Consider the following 15,942-nt stretch of genomic DNA (forward strand, 5'->3'; position numbering starts at 1 on the left):
AACAGAGTCATCTGTGCCGATGCAGTCAGCGGTTACGGCACGTCTCTCTCACCCGGCACGTGGCGAAGACGGCTCTGATATTATAATGGCGCGAGGAGAACAGATTGGCTTCAGCCAGCACATCTGCTAGAGACAAACATGTTTTATGCAGATGGCTTCATATTAGCATAATACAAATCGAATTAGCCTCTGTACTGTTTAGGCTTGATCACGCAATACGATGTGTCGAGGCTGGTTTAGCGCAAGGGTCTATTCTGCTGCAGCCTAATTGTTTCCTGAAATGTGTGAGGATTTTATTCTGTGCCTTTGTGCTTTGCTGCGTAATGAATGTGTCACTGAAAATTTGTAAGCTGATGAACAAGGAGAATGAAATTTAGCTCGAGGAGCCTGTTAGTGCAGTGTACGTCCAGCTGGCGAGGCGAATGCCACATCTCATACAGACTACGGTCTGCTTGTCAGTGCAGCAGTGGGGACGTCTCTGTCAGCTCCCAAACTCCTTCGAGCCCTAGGTTATAAATCAGTATATCATGCATGTAAGTTCGGCCAGTGGAAAGAAGCCTGTCTCACTGAAAACTTTTGATATTTTAGTTTGTTAGCTTAAAGGTGCGGTGCACGATGTTTGAAAGCCAATGTTGACATTTGAAATCACCAAAACAAACACGCCCCTAACCCAAATGGGTCCCACCCCTGTTTTGATAGCTCCGCCCCCACACATACATACTTTTAACCCGGGTAACCATTATGGCGGAACCTGCTGGGGCGGCTGGCCGAGGGGATATTTTTATCAGTAAATGAACACAATGAGTAATACTATGGTAATACAAATGTGTTTTTGTAGTACTGTGTGTTGTAGCGTGAAAGGTTTAGCTCCGTTTCACGCCGAAGACGACGTTCGACACCTAGAACCCGAGACAGAGGTAACGGCAGGTATCCGCCATGTCAGTGTTTCAATCGCTTTCTGCTAATGTCAGACATGCGCACTGAACACTCTCTCCGCCGCATATTGACAAGACACGCCCCTTTCTGCTCATTGGCTACACGTTTGTTTCGATTGTCGGCCCGACTCGGTTTTCTGAAGCGTTTCTTAAACTTTCCCACCTTTAATCACAGTGCAGGACCGTAGGCTAGCTAGTCGACTTTATTTTTTATCTTTGATCATTAACCCTTACGGTCATTCAAATTGAAACAAACCGTAAAAAAAAAATTGCTAACAGAAGTAATGTCCGACTTACAAGGTACTTATAGTTGTAGACAAAGTTGCCTATGTTATATTTCCTCATAGTCGTCCATTATCGCAAAATCCTTCCATCCCACTGGAACATTTACGACTCCCTGATCGGTGCCCTGAATAGCGAACGTCTGTATTCATCACAAACGGGAATCCAGCCTAATATAATGACAATACATTACAGGACTCTTTATCTCCTGTATTATTAATCCATTATTATATCGCTCTTAGAATTCAGGAGACTTTGTACTTCGATTCTTACCATTAACTGGAATGTGCAATCACCATCAAGCTAAAGTAGTGCAAATAAATAACAGGAGCTTGGAACGGTAGCTAATGCGGTCGTGAGTGCTGTGAACCTTTTTCCTTTATTACTTCTCATCTCTCCATATTTCTCTCTCATCTTATTTTGACATTTGCACACATCGAATCCTCCAGACGTTGTGAATAGTCAGTGTCAGGTGAGTTAGCCTGAATTCGCTTGCTTTCTCTTGATTAATGGCGTAACGGGACATTCACGCCGCCTGACAACAATGAAGCCCTTTATGTGATTGGCAGCTACATTCTTCTCTCTATTTGACTTTGAAGAGCAAAGTTTTTCTTTTCTCCATGGTAACCAGGAACCAATGATTGCAGGATTTTTTTTTTTTAGGTCACGCGAGTGACTGACTTTTCAGTTCCATTCTGTTGAAATGACTGAAGATATCAGGCTTAAAGTATTTTGGTCATCGATGTTTTGCAGCTGCGTCTAACGGTGAGCAGTAGGCTTGCGTGATATAATGATTTTATCAACCCTCCGTGATGATGTCGCATCGCAGAAATTCACAGTGCTACAGTCTGTGGAGTTATTTGAAAAATAACACACGCATAACGCTAATGCGGTCGCGACGGTCATAGCCGAGAGACCCTTACGAGGCAGGTGTGCGTCGGGTTTTGTTTCGAGACGTCTGCCAGGTTTTTTCCCCCTTAAACCACTCTTGTGTGTAGAACTCATTTCATACTCGTCCCACCTCAAGCCACCATTCGTAAGTCCAAAATGTCATTTAAAATGCAGTAACGGAGTAACCAGTCGTCGATACAAAGCATGAAAAAGAAAAAAGTATTAATTGTATATTTTTTTCTGATATCTGAAATAATACATTAAAAATTGTCTGGCATTTTAGAGCCTTGTGCTTCGGTGGACAGTCCACTAACTCTTCACTTACAGCTGAACTGCCAGCGGTGCAAGAACCGAAAAATAAATACGCACGTTAGGACGTCAGCCAGCCAATCAGAATCAAGCATTGAGGCTCTCCTCCGAAGAGCGTGGATCGGAATTGGAGGCGGGGCTACTTTACCCTATATTATATTATATTACTCACTCACTCATTCATTCATCTTCTACAGCTTATCCGAACTACCTCGGGTCACGGGGAGCCTGTGTCTATCTCAGGCGTCATCGGGCATCAAGGCAGGATACACCCTGGACGGAGTGCCAACCCATCACAGGGCACACACACTCATTATATTATATTATATTATATTATATTATATTATATTATATTATATTATATTATATTATATTATATTATATTATATTATATTATATTATATTATATTATATTAATTATATTATATTATATTATATTATATTATATTATATTATATTATATTATAATATAATATAATATAATATAATATAATATAATATATTACAATAAAGCGCTGATACACAAATGTGGAATGAATCATTTAAGTGTTTTAATCTCTCCAATATTAACCAGACAACCTTAAAAACTCATTCCCTTCTCCCATCCTCACGTCGGCTCAACCTCGTTCAAGCTTTCTCGATTGCTGCAAAGGTCAATGAAGAAGACGTGATGTTATTTTGACTCGCATAACGTCATTTAAATATTTATCAGGGTAGTGATCTTTTATTTATTTATTTATTTATTTATTTATTTATTTCAATTATTTATCAGGAACGCCAAACATCCGTAGCAAATAATATTAATGATGCTAATTAGAAAATGATTAAATACTTATATTTAAAACTTTTCTATAAATACACTTCTATATATTTTATTTCTCCTCTTTTTTTTGCTCAATGCTTGAAGCATCAATAGAGAAAATGTCATCTATGGGCACAATAGACAACTCGTTTCAAAAAGGATTCTAAACCGTTTTCCGATCATTGCAGCAGAATCACTGAAATATAAACCATCCAGAAGATATTTTGCCATTGCAGTCGTTGTCAACTGAACGTCCGAAATGATGGGAAATCAATATCTGTAATAGAAAAGTACCTGCAAACCAACAACTCCACGTCGGTTTTAAAGTTTAACACTTCGATATTTGTTGTACAATGACGACTCAGACGGAAGGTCGGAGCGTAATTGAGAAATACCTGCAAACTGGACGGTTTCTTTGCCGTTGCTGTGTACATACTGTTATATTACCCACTGATTGAAAGCCTGTACTTTTAAAGGGTTACCAGGCTACACAAGCAGCACAGCTATGTAAATATTAGTTAAGTTCAAATTCTGGCTAGTTGCAGTGTACAGATCTTTTTAATGTAGATGATTACATGCCTGCAAGGAAAAGTTCAATGTAATTTGTATAACACTTTTGACAAAAATAAAATGAAATAAATAGTTCATTATAACATTTAGATTGGTCCTTAATTTCATAGGTGTTGGATGGCAAGGAAAATCTTTTTGAGATGAAACCTTGAGAGGAACCAGAATCAAAAGGGAACCCATTCTCCTCTGAGGGAAAAGTCTTTTCTATCAATTATACCTTCAGTTAATTATGTTACATCCGTCTTGCGTGCGAACTTAAAAAAAGTCTACAGTATTGTGCAAAAGTTACAGAAACACCTTCATTTTCATGTTGTTTTAAAAGACCAAATCTTAGTTTGGTCTAACACCCAGTCCTGCCCGATGAACACCCAGTCCTGCCCGATGAACACCCAGTCCTGCCCGATGAACACCCAGTCCTGCCCGATGAACACCCAGTCCTGCCCGATGAACACCCAGTCCTGCCCGATGAACACCCAGTCCTGCCCGAGGAACACCCAGTCCTGCCCGAGGAACACCAAGTCCTGCCCGTGGAACACCCAGTCCTGCCCGTGGAACACCCAGTCCTGCCCGTGGAACACCCAGTCCTGCCCGTGGAACACCCAGTCCTGCCCGATGAACACCCAGTCCTGCCCGATGAACACCCAGTCCTGCCCGATGAACACCCAGTCCTGCCCGTGGAACACCCAGTCCTGCCCGAGGAACACCCAGTCCTGCCCGAGGAACACCCGGTCCTGCCCGAGGAACACCCGGTCCTGCCCGAGGAACACCCGGTCCTGCCCGAGGAACACCCGGTCCTGCCCGATGAACACCCGGTCCTGCCCGATGAACACCCAGTCCTGCCCTGATGCTTGACGTGACAAGTTGGACAATGTTTCTGAAAGGGCTGATGCTGTTTTATTCATTTTTTTAGCAGAAGTCTGTTCAGACAAATGTTCTGTTTGAAATAAACCTAATAAACATTTGAACAGTTTTGTGTTCACATATTAAAATGTCTCAGTAACAGTTCAGTATTGCTGAATATTGTATGGTTTATTTGTAGTTACACTTGTATTACAGACATAAAGTGGGACCCAATTTTTCCACCCCAAAGATAGAACTCAGTAACAGTTCAGACACATGGAGTGGAGTGAAGGGACTTTAATGGCATTGCCATGCTACATGTATGAATCGATTGAGCTCGGGCAGTGAGGTTATGGGTGTAATAACGGATCTGTTATTGACTGCTTAACAACTTTGATCCTTTTTTCAGTTCTGTATTCAGTGTCTTTTCTTTCCTTGATACCGACTCCTTGTTGATATTCTCCCACCTTGTTTCTCGTTGCAGTGGTGGATGTTCTTGAGGAACCTGTGGCCCTGATAGCGGTGTCCCATGCTCATGATGGACAAGTTGAGAGACTGTCGTAATGCGCTGCTGGTGCTCTTCTTGGCTCATGTGCTCACGGCACTGGAGGTCCCTCTCGATCGTAAGTACACACGCGTACGTGCACATTCACAACAGCGTCTCAAAATGTCTTTATTAGACTCCGAGCACAAATATTGCTCCGATATGGAGTAGGGGTGTAACGATACGTCAGGACATCGGGTGTGTCGTGATCGTGGATATGTGCGAAGTACATCAGCGTTGTGTTAATTATTGATATAATGCAGTTCTAATCAAGTGTATAGAGATAAATATACAGTAATCCTTCGCCACTTCACGGTTCAAGTTTCGCGGTTCAAGTTTCGCGGTTCAAGTTTCGCGGTTCAAGTTTCGCGGCCTCAGTGCATTGGTGATTTTTTAAAGATTATTCATCGAAAAATAAAAATAACAACGGTTTCCCAGGATGCCAGACAAAGAGAGAAACTCACTCAGAGGCTTTGTACATACCCACGGGCACTCAGACAAGGCACGTGATTGGCTCCCGGCACGAGATCTGAGCTGATTGGCTGCGCATCATCGCATCCTCTCCTCTTCCCTTGTTGTACTGTATCTCGCCAATCTCGTTCACGCTGTCAACTGTGTCTCGCGTATTGTGTTTTCGTTAAGCCCTTACAATGCCTCCTAAGCGCCGTGCGCTTGCAAAAGATTCCACTAGTGGACCCAAGAGGAAGAGGAAGATTATGACCATAATTGAAAAGGTCAAACTAAGGTTTTATAGTTAAATAGATTTAAGTAAAATATATATAAAGTATAAATATACATATTGTACACATTTATGGAAATTCCTAGGGGATTACTATTGCGAGGGGTTCCGGTCCCCATTAACCGCGATAAACGAGGGATCACTGTATACACAATGTCTGGTCACTTGATCACGTTCTTTCCTTGAGAACATGCGAGACGTGCACTTGTGAAGTCCAATAGCTCGATAGCTCCAGACTGCAACGACCGATATGCATTTAAAGTTCTATGGTCACACGACCACGGTTTTAAAAGAGCTTATTAGAGGCTTTCAGACAACACAAGATGCTTTAAAAATCAGCCGTTTTAGCCGACTTTGGAGCTCCGTTTCTGCCGTCGAGCTCATTAAGCCTCATTAAGCCTCAGTTGATTATTTTCCACAGTTCAGACACGTTTCTCAAAATATTTTGGAGAATTTAACGCATTTATATTTAAGATTTGGTAAACGTGTCGTACTTTGGACTACGGACAGAAATGCACATTGCTTTGCGTTATTTATGATTCAAAAAACAAAACAGGAGTCTGATCTGTCGTGATTTATTTATTTTTTTTATTCAAATTGTGTTTAAAATATTCAGAGAATTGAATTGAAATTAAGCAGCTGGCATCGTGCTTAACATACGGTTCGGTCGCGACACATAATGAGTGTGTCGTTATACCTCTAATACGGATGCTGTTGTGTGGAAGTTATTTGAAAGCTTCTAAAAACTTGCTTTTGTTTTTTTTTTTTTTTTTTTTTTTTTTTTTTTACTACTTTACTTTTTTTGTAGTTATATTTTTAATTCTACATTTCTTCCAATGCTAATTAGAATTAGCTCATTTTTATCATGATGCGTTTAAATGTTTAAAATGACACCATGGGGACGTGGTAGCTTAGCGGTTACGGTGTTGGACAACCAATCGGAAGCTGAAGAAACAGTTACGTTAAAGGGTCCAATGGGCTTCGTTAAAACCTTATGATTATTTATTATTATGAGTACATTTAGAACGATTGCTAATATCCTTATAACTACATATTACATATTATATAATAAATTACGACCATCCGTTAATGCACACAAAGCATGTTTCTATCAAGAGTGTTTATGTAATCGAAATACACAGCTATCTACAAGCCCCAGCTCTTTAAAACTACACTAATATGTGCTCTTCTTCTTCTATACTTGTCATTATTGTTCTCTTTCCTGTCGGGGAATAAAGCTAAAGTTCTGGAAGGATGTAAGTGACGATTTTGTTTTGCGGTTGAATTTCTGTTTGCTTTTGTGTCGCGTATGACCTTAGTGCCGTTACGTGGACTTGCAGTGATTTCTACCTTAGTTTACGTTCTTATTCATGTGTGGATGCATCGGGAGATGTTTAAAGAACTCGATACAGTGCAAGCAAGAGATGCTCTTCTGCTTGAAATGCTTCATTCCATTGCATGAAGTTCATCTATAAATCCAAAAAATATACATGTATATACATATTTCTACTGTTTAAAGGGCATATACTGTACATCGTCGCTGTCGGACGGAATCCTTGTATCTCCAAAACTGTTATTTTTCAGGAAATGAAAAAAACGCCGTACCTTATCTGCAGTGCACAGGGTTTAATCCGCGTTACAGTGGATTGTCTTGCGCTAAATTCCTGTCCTCAGACGAGCACCAGAACTAGCGGGGGTCAGGATTTTTTTTTCTTTGAGCCCAGTGTTTTGAAGACATTTACCTCAGAAGACGTGTTGATTCGTTGCGACTCTTCTTGAGGAGAAATATGCCGTGAAGCATTCCCACGGAGTGAGGAAGAGGTGGACAGTTGAAGTGTCCAATGGAGTTATGAGATTTGCGCTCAAGCTATTTTCAAGACTTTAGATTGGTTAATAACTTGTAAAAATAACAGACCCACGTGGGGACTGACCAATAGCATCGATATGTGAAAAAATATGAAATTGACCAAATTTGGACATACGAGGTTTCCGCCCGACAGCGACGATATGTTGCATGCTAGTCTTGAGTGCTGTGATCCAAATTTGCTTGCTTTTGTTTTGCCCAAATAGACAAAGTCCAAACTATGAATGCATGACATCCTGTGTTCCAGTTTGCTTGTGAGTGTGTGATATACTGTACGTAGGGTTTGAAGGCGTGTGTGTTTGTGTGTTTGTCATTGCGGTGTATTGGTAAATGGTCAGAGTAAGAAACGGCCGTCCGGATTTATTCATTTTTATGTGTGACCGCAGTGCCACAGCCTCCAACCATAACCCACCAGTCTCCTAAAGATTACATTGTCGATCCACGGGAAAACATCGTCATCCACTGTGAGGCTAAAGGAAAACCACATCCAAGGTGAGAGATTTATGTTGTGGGTAGTTATACTGTACATAATCGGCTCAGATTTCTTATTATCTCTGTATGAATTGTTACTGGAGTCGAAAAGCATTTAATCTCAGCCGTTAAATTACTTTCCGGAGCCGTCATCAAAGATTCTAACGACAGTACGACGAAAGGGATGTGTGAAGATAAGCAAGTAGGCAGTTAACTAAAGGATAGAGTTTAATTATGATAGGAAAAGTCTTTGGTCTGATATCTCTAAATTTCACAAAGAGCTTCGTTCTCAAAGCAGAAAGAAAATCACCAGAAATGTGTTTACTGGTTTTATTTGAACTTTTTTGCTTTTTAAACGCTTAATTAGTCTGGTTGTGATTAACATTACTTTAGCTATAGTATTTTCTGATGATTTTATATATATATATATGTATGTATATATATATATATATATATATAACCAGAAGTATGTGGACACCTGAGGATGATGCGTCCTTGTTGAACATCCCATTCCAGATCTAGTCACCTCTTTGAGTTATATTAAAGGTGGGGTTTCCGTTGTTTGAGAAATGCTTCAGAAAACTGAGTCGGGCTGCCAAACAAAACAAAAACAAAACTAACGTGTAGCCAATGAGCAGAAAGGGGCGTGTCTTGTCAATATGGGCGGAGAGAGTGTTCAGTGCGCATGTGTGACATTAGCAGAAAGCGGTTTTAACATTGACATGGAGGATAAAAACAAAGAAAGAAAGAGAAGAAAGACTTACGATAAGGTAAGAAGTAGGACGTGTTAATATAGGATCAGCTTTCCAGCGCTGGAGAGAACTGAAGGAGCAGGAAGGCCTGCGATGGGACGCCGAGGCGCTTTTTTCCTTCTCGATAGGTGAGTAACGTTGGTTTTGCTTTGTTACACAGAACTAATATATGCCTTTGTCCTTTACATGATTATGCTTGTGTGTCATTTTTGCTTGTTTGTTTATCTGCAATCGTATTGTTCTTCCCTTCAGCTATGATAAAGACACATTTCTTTCCATTAGTTGCCTGGGTTACTTATGTACGTGTGGGCGGAGCTATCGATACATGGGTGGGACCCATTTGGGATAGGGGCGTGTTTGTTTTGGTGATTTCAAATGACAACATTGGCTTTCAAACAACGGAGACCCCACCTTTAAGCTCCCTTCTTCTAAGAAGGCTTTCCATTAGGTTGCTGGTGTTCATTGAGCTACAAGTACATAAGATGTCAGGTACTGATGTTGGGTGAGGAGGTCTGGGGTGCAGTCAGTGTTTCTTCCACTGCAAATTTATCGAACCATTTCTTTTTCATTGAGATCATGTTAGTGCTTAGGGGCATCATCTTCCACATACATCTAGTGATATAATGTATATTTGATGGATACATGGTCTGTAATCTGCATAGTAAAGAAGCACTGGGCTTGATTTTGTTTGGTCTGTTACGATAATGACTCATAACTGCGTGGTTATATTAAAAAGACCACATACTTAAAGGCCGCACGCGAAACAGCGCGTCGTTATTTTGGTTTGCTGAAACGTTTTGCATTTAAACAGCTTCTCCTGGACCAAGAACGGCATGCATTTCGATGTCGAAAAGGACTCTAAAGTGACCATGAAGCCTCATTCTGGGACTCTGGTGATTGACATCAGCGGAGGAGAGAAGGCAGAGGATTACGAGGGTGTCTACCAGTGCACTGCACGCAACGAGCACGGAACAGCGATCTCCAACAACATCGTCATCCGCCAGTCGAGTACGGTTCACTTATTCGTCCTTAACCTTGCTGTTTCTTTTTGCTTCTTTTAAACGTGTCATTTTACGCCTTAATGTAACTTCATTTCTGTTATTCATGTGAAAAGGCATGTCTGCCATCATCAAAGCACTTATTTTGGAAGGTACATGCATTTAAACATAGACGGAGCATGCACCATTTCCTCAGTATTTCCATCATATTCTCCTCATGTTGAAATTTTTCACTCCGAATCAGTTTCTTCCTCTTCGCTTTTTTCCTTCGTCGTTCCCGAAAGACACTTCCGAAAGTGTCCATTTAAACAGACCCTTAAGCAGACGTGTTGTGTGTCGTGTCGTGTAGGATCGCCTCTGTGGTCAAAGGAGAGAATCAAACCAATCATCATCCAGGAAGGCAAGTCTCTGGTGCTGCAGTGCAGACCTCCTGCAGGACTCCCTCCTCCTATCGTCTTCTGGATGGACAACAGTAAGCCTTTTTTATTTCAGCCTCCACCGCATCTCAAAACCACAGCATTAATCCGCAGCATTACTTCTAAGAGCCAGGCTGCAACCGTTTATTCATTCGTAATTAATACGTTTTATTTTCTGTATGAATCGAGTTTTGCACCGGTGATTGGAATACACTCTTTAATATAAATAATAATAACCTTGATTTTCTGACCGTGGGCGATAGAAAAGCTTTGCTCTATCATTCAGAAGGTCAGAGGAGGATGTATGGACGTAATGTCTAGGCGGAAGGTGGAGGAAACACCAGACAGATCATATCACGGGCGCTGTGAACCTGATGTATGAGGAAGAGGAGCAGATAGCGCTTTACGTTCAGTGTATTCAGATATTCTCTGATGATGTTGCGACCTTACATGCTAACCTTCCATGTTTGCTAGCTCTCATGTGATAGGGAAGATCTAGTGAGATGGTGGCAAACTTCCAAAAGATCAAAAAAACATCCTATTTAATTAGTTTTAAATTATATTAATTATGTTGGCTTTGTAGAAGCCCAAGTTTCTACTTAGTTTATAAGTTTAGCGACGGAACCTGGATCCCCAGATTACACTCCTGCTTCTCCTGGGCCTGATAGCACTGAGTTTATGATCACAATAAACTTAAACATTCTGTTTTCCTATTTAAGCTTAGACAAAAAATTATCAAGAGTCCAGACTCCTAGAGCTTTCGAGCCTGGTCTGAAGTTTGTTGCTATTACTTTTATAAGCGATCTGAGTACCGGTACTTTCGGTACCGGGTCTCAAAGTGGCCATTTTTCCCATAGAGTCCCATTATAAACTTTGGAGGTTTCTAACTCGGCAAACTTTCGAACTATCTACACCAAACTCGGCACCTTTAGGGTGATACTCTGGTGTCTCCTTTAGGGTGTTACTCTGGTGTCTCCTTTAGGGTGATACTCTGGTGTCTCCTTTAGGGTGATACTCTGGTGTCTCCTTTAGGGTGATACTCTGGTGTCTCCTTTAGGGTGATACTCTGGTGTCTCCTTTAGGGTGATACTCTGGTGTCTCCTTTAGGGTGATACTCTGGTGTCTCCTTTAGGGTGATACTCTGGTGTCTCCTTTAGGGTGATACTCTGGTGTCTCCTTTAGGGTGATACTCTGGTGTCTCCTTTAGGGTGATACTCTGGTGTCTCCTTTAGGGTGATACTCTGGTGTCTCCTTTAGGGTGACACTCTGGTGTCTCCTTTAGGGTGATACTCTGAACAAACTTTTAAATTGGTGTACCGACTGGCCTTTCGGTTGTCCCGCAGCCCCGCCCCCAAAATATGCAAAATCAAAAAACTTTTTACAACATGGACATGTGACATATCAAAACACTCAAAACAACGAGGGGAACTTCCTCAAGAGTATTCTGATGACGTCACATGCTCGTCTCCACTTACCTCCAAATGTTTTGGCACCCTAGCTTTCTGTATACTTGCTTCCAAAAGTAACACTGACCCTTATGTCCACTCCTTATGAATACTTGCATCGTCAAAGCCAACTTCAAAGTTTGTCGTGAAGAACTTTACAAATCTAGTTGAATTATATATATATATTTTTAATAGTTTTTTTTTAATTGTAAAATTGCACCTAAGTTTTATATTTGTGTGTATGTGTATATATATATATATATATATATATATATATATATATATATATATATATATATAGCAATAAGAGAACTTGTGTGTTCAGTGTGTCATCAGTTCCCCTGAACAATACAGAGCTGCACTAAATAAGAACCTTCCTCACTAGCAGGTTTTACTGATTTTATAAAGCTGTCATGTTTTACTGTGACACACACTTCAGTATTAGGGTTAAAGCAGTCGCTGTTTCTGTTCCTCTGTTCATTTTTTTCTTTCTCTGCTTCTTCACTCCGTATTGCTCGTAACTGATCAAGCGTGTAGCTGTCATCCAGGCCCTATTTGCAGCCTTTAATAGCCTCACCTGTCTGTCTCTGCTTGTAACTCTCTCCCTCTCTCTCTCTCTCTCTCTCTCTCTCTCTCTCTCTCTCTCTCTCTCTCTCTCTCTCTCTCAAACATACACTCACTCTCTCTCGCACTATCTTACTTTCCCTCCATCCCCCTTTCTCTCCTTTTTTGCTCCTATCCCCATCTCTCTCAATCTCTCTCATGCTCTTTTGCTTCATCTCTCCCTCCTCTCTCCACCCACATCTCTCTCTCTCTCTCTCTCTCTCTCTCTCTCTCTCTCTCTCTCTCTCTCTCTCTCTCTCTCTCTTAAACACATACTTGCTCTCTCACACTTTATCCTTTACTCTTCATCCCCCTTTCTCTCCCTTTTTTGCTCCTATCTCCATCTCTCAAACATACACTCACTCTCTCTCGCTCTATCTCACTTTCCCTCCATCCCCCTTTCTCTTCTTTTTTGCTCCTATCTCTGTCTCTCTCATTCTCTTTTGCTTCCTTTCTCCCTCCTCTCTCCACCCATCTCTCTCTCTCTCTCTCTCTCTCTTTCTCTTAAACATACACTCACTCTCTCTCGCACTATCTTACTTTCCCTCCATCCCCCTTTCTCTCCTTTTTTTGCTCATATCTCCGTCTCTCTCAATCTCTCTCATTCTCTCTTGCTTCCTCTCTCCACCCATCCCTCTCTCTCTCTCTTTCTTAAACATACACACTCTCTCTCTCTCTCTCTCTTACTTTCCCTCCATCCCCCTCTCTCTCCTTTTTTGCTCCTATCTCAATCTCTCTCATTCTCTCTTGCTTCCTTTCTCCCTCCTCTCTCCACCCACATCTCTCAATCTCTCTCTCTCTCTCTCTCTCTCTCTCTCTCTGTGTCACATTTTTACATCCCCAGATTTCCAGAGGCTTCCACAGAGCAGCCGTGTCTCTCAGGGCCTGAACGGTGACCTCTACTTCTCCAACGTGATTCTGGAAGATTCCCGGAGTGACTACATTTGTTACGCACGCTTCCCACACACACAGACCATTCAGCAAAAGCAGCCCATCAGCGTCCGTGTCCTCAACAGTGAGTCCCTTATGTGTGCTGCGTACATCTGTAGGAGCAACGCCGGGGGTAGTTTCCCGCACCAGTTTATGATAACGATAACTACACTTGCCATGCCATCAGCTCTGAATGGGTGGCCTTGTCTGGAGTCCCGTAGGTTTTTGTTTGAGAGGGCTGCAGTAAAGCCTCCAAACCGCAATTCATCACGGTAATATACCTTCCTGTCTCTCTGAGGGACAAAGAGTACTCTGGGGGCAAGTTCTTGTGAAACGTCACACACAGAACAACACTTTAACCCTTTCATTAATCATGTTTTTTCCTTGTTTCTATTTATCCATATAGCCACAGACTTTTTGTTGTTGTTGTTGTTGTTATTCAGCCATTTTTGAATCTTCATTTTGTAAAAAATTTTGTTTCTTTTTTTTTTTTTTATCATGATTTACATGCATTTGAATTTCTGTTGTGTTACAGTGGATGCTATCAATGAGACAATGGCAGCTTATTTGAATGAGACTGATTTGTTCGGTGGTGAGTGATGCCGCCCCCTAGTGATTGCCCCTCTGTACTTTAACCAACAACTAGCGATTAACCCCTCTGTTATTTTCACCAACCACAAATCACTCGCTAACTCAAAACTCCAAATCGACCTTTCCTCACTTTCCCTGAACAGACGACGGTTCTTTCGTTCTTGTTCTGTTCTTGTTTCTTATCATTTCCAGATTTTTCTGTATGATCCGTTTATCCGATCCGATCGGAGGGACATCTTTGCATGCTGATATTTCCTCTCGGCTTTCCACTTCTTTGACTTCTTCAGCTAATCCCCCCCCCACACGATTCTTTGTTGTTATCTGAAATGGTTAATTATTTTAGTAAAAAAAAAAAAAAGAGAGAAATTAGCTTATTAAACGATCTCAAGGTTTTCTGTCATCGTGATCATCTTAGAAGTTCTTTCATCACGTTCATCTTGACTCGTTAGTATCTAGTTCATGGTAGTGAGATATATTCTACTCTTATAACACGCTTGTAGATTTTCAGACGGATGTCGTAGAGAAATCATCCGGTGACTTCCACGTTGTCCGTTATCCACACTGTTCATCTCATTCAAGCAATTCTGAGACTCACTCGCAGTTTGCTCATTTCTCATTGATGCTGCTGCCTCGTATTCGCTCCGGGCCTCGTTCGCTAAAGGGTTTAAAATACACCACATATCGTCGCTGTCGGGCGGAAACCTCGTATGTCCGAATTTGATCAATTTCATATTTTTTCACATATCGATGCTATTGGTCAGTCCCCATGTGGGTCTGTTATTTTTACAAGTTATTAACCAATCTAAAGTCTTGGAAATAGCTTGAGCGCAAATCTCATAACTCCATTGGACACTTCAACTGTCCACCTCTTCCTCACTCCGTGGGAGAGCTTCACGGCATATTTCTCCTCAAGAAGAGTCGCAACGAATCAACACGTCTTCTGAGGTAAATGTCTTCAAAACACTGGGCTCAAAGAAAAAAAAATCTTGACCCCCGCTAGTTCTGGTGCTCGTCTGAGGACAGGAATTTAGCGCAAGACAATCCACTGCAACGCGGACTAAACCCTGTGCACTGCAGATAAGGTACGGTGTTTTTTTAATTTTCTGAAAAATAACAGTTTTGGAGATACGAGGTTTCCACCCGACAGCGACAATTTGCTTGATGTCTGATATTATACAGTACGCCCAGTAGCCTGACTCGAGGTAAAGCAAGTTTGTTTCTTTTTATATATTGCGTCTATAACAGCGACCAGGATTAGATTAGAACACTACGAGCATTTTACTAGCGAGTCTGAAGGTGGCGTCCAGCTCAAAGTATTTTAATATTAAAACGATTATTTATCGGTTGTGACCGTGAAGGTGTTCACCTGCTCAGACCTGCTCTTACTGTGAGTATTCTCACTACTTCAGATGACGCAGTTGAGGAGATACAACCTTCGTTTTTGGTCCCGAGCGGTTCTACCAGCTCGAAGATGGTCCTGAGTGGACAGGTTCTGGAACTGGAGTGCATTGCTGCTGGACTGTAAGCCAACTCTTACTTCTGATTTTGTCTCATGGTCTGTGTTGTTGGAACAGCGAGTTCTTTCTTTTTACCTAAAGCCAAAAAAAAAAAAAAAAAAGGAATTTCTGCCTTTTCTGGGGTTTTAATGTTCAGCATTGAACTTGTTTCTTATGGCACGCGACACACTGGAGGTTAACGGCTCATATAAAACTAGAGCTTTAAGAAGTTCCTTTTTTTTTCCACTCAAATGTTAAAAGTAAATGTTGATATCGAACCTATTTCTGTTCTCTGTGACGCCCCGAGTGTTCGTAAGGGGATGAAATTTGAAGGTTCATCTTAAACCACTAACATTTTAACATTCTCTCTCTTAAACATACACTCTCTCTCTCTGTCTCTCTCTCTCTCTCTCTGTGTCTCTCTCTCTCTCTCTCTCTCTCTGTCTCTCTCTCTCTCTCTCTCT

General features: G+C 41.4%; 1 protein-coding gene across 9 annotated transcripts in view; it reads left to right on the plus strand.

Moving 5' to 3' along the window:
- nrcama (neuronal cell adhesion molecule a) overlaps window positions 1–15,942 on the plus strand; it is a 98,671-nt gene that overhangs the window by 56,157 nt on the left and 26,572 nt on the right. For 5 of the 9 annotated variants that reach the window (XM_060887114.1, XM_060887106.1, XM_060887110.1 and 2 more), the window contains 8 exons: window positions 5,114–5,252; window positions 7,151–7,168; window positions 8,163–8,268; window positions 9,811–10,007; window positions 10,347–10,469; window positions 13,306–13,476; window positions 13,927–13,983; window positions 15,392–15,503. In XM_060887114.1, coding sequence (XP_060743097.1) covers window positions 5,159–5,252; window positions 7,151–7,168; window positions 8,163–8,268; window positions 9,811–10,007; window positions 10,347–10,469; window positions 13,306–13,476; window positions 13,927–13,983; window positions 15,392–15,503 — 878 coding nt within the window. In that variant the 5' untranslated portion in view covers window positions 5,114–5,158. The remainder of the gene's footprint in view (window positions 1–5,113; window positions 5,253–7,150; window positions 7,169–8,162; window positions 8,269–9,810; window positions 10,008–10,346; window positions 10,470–13,305; window positions 13,477–13,926; window positions 13,984–15,391; window positions 15,504–15,942) is intronic. The other 4 variants (XM_060887109.1, XM_060887111.1, XM_060887112.1 and 1 more) reach the window with 3 other exon arrangements.

This window comes from Tachysurus vachellii, chromosome 14, assembly GCF_030014155.1.
Source record: "Tachysurus vachellii isolate PV-2020 chromosome 14, HZAU_Pvac_v1, whole genome shotgun sequence".
NCBI lineage: Eukaryota > Metazoa > Chordata > Actinopteri > Siluriformes > Bagridae > Tachysurus > Tachysurus vachellii.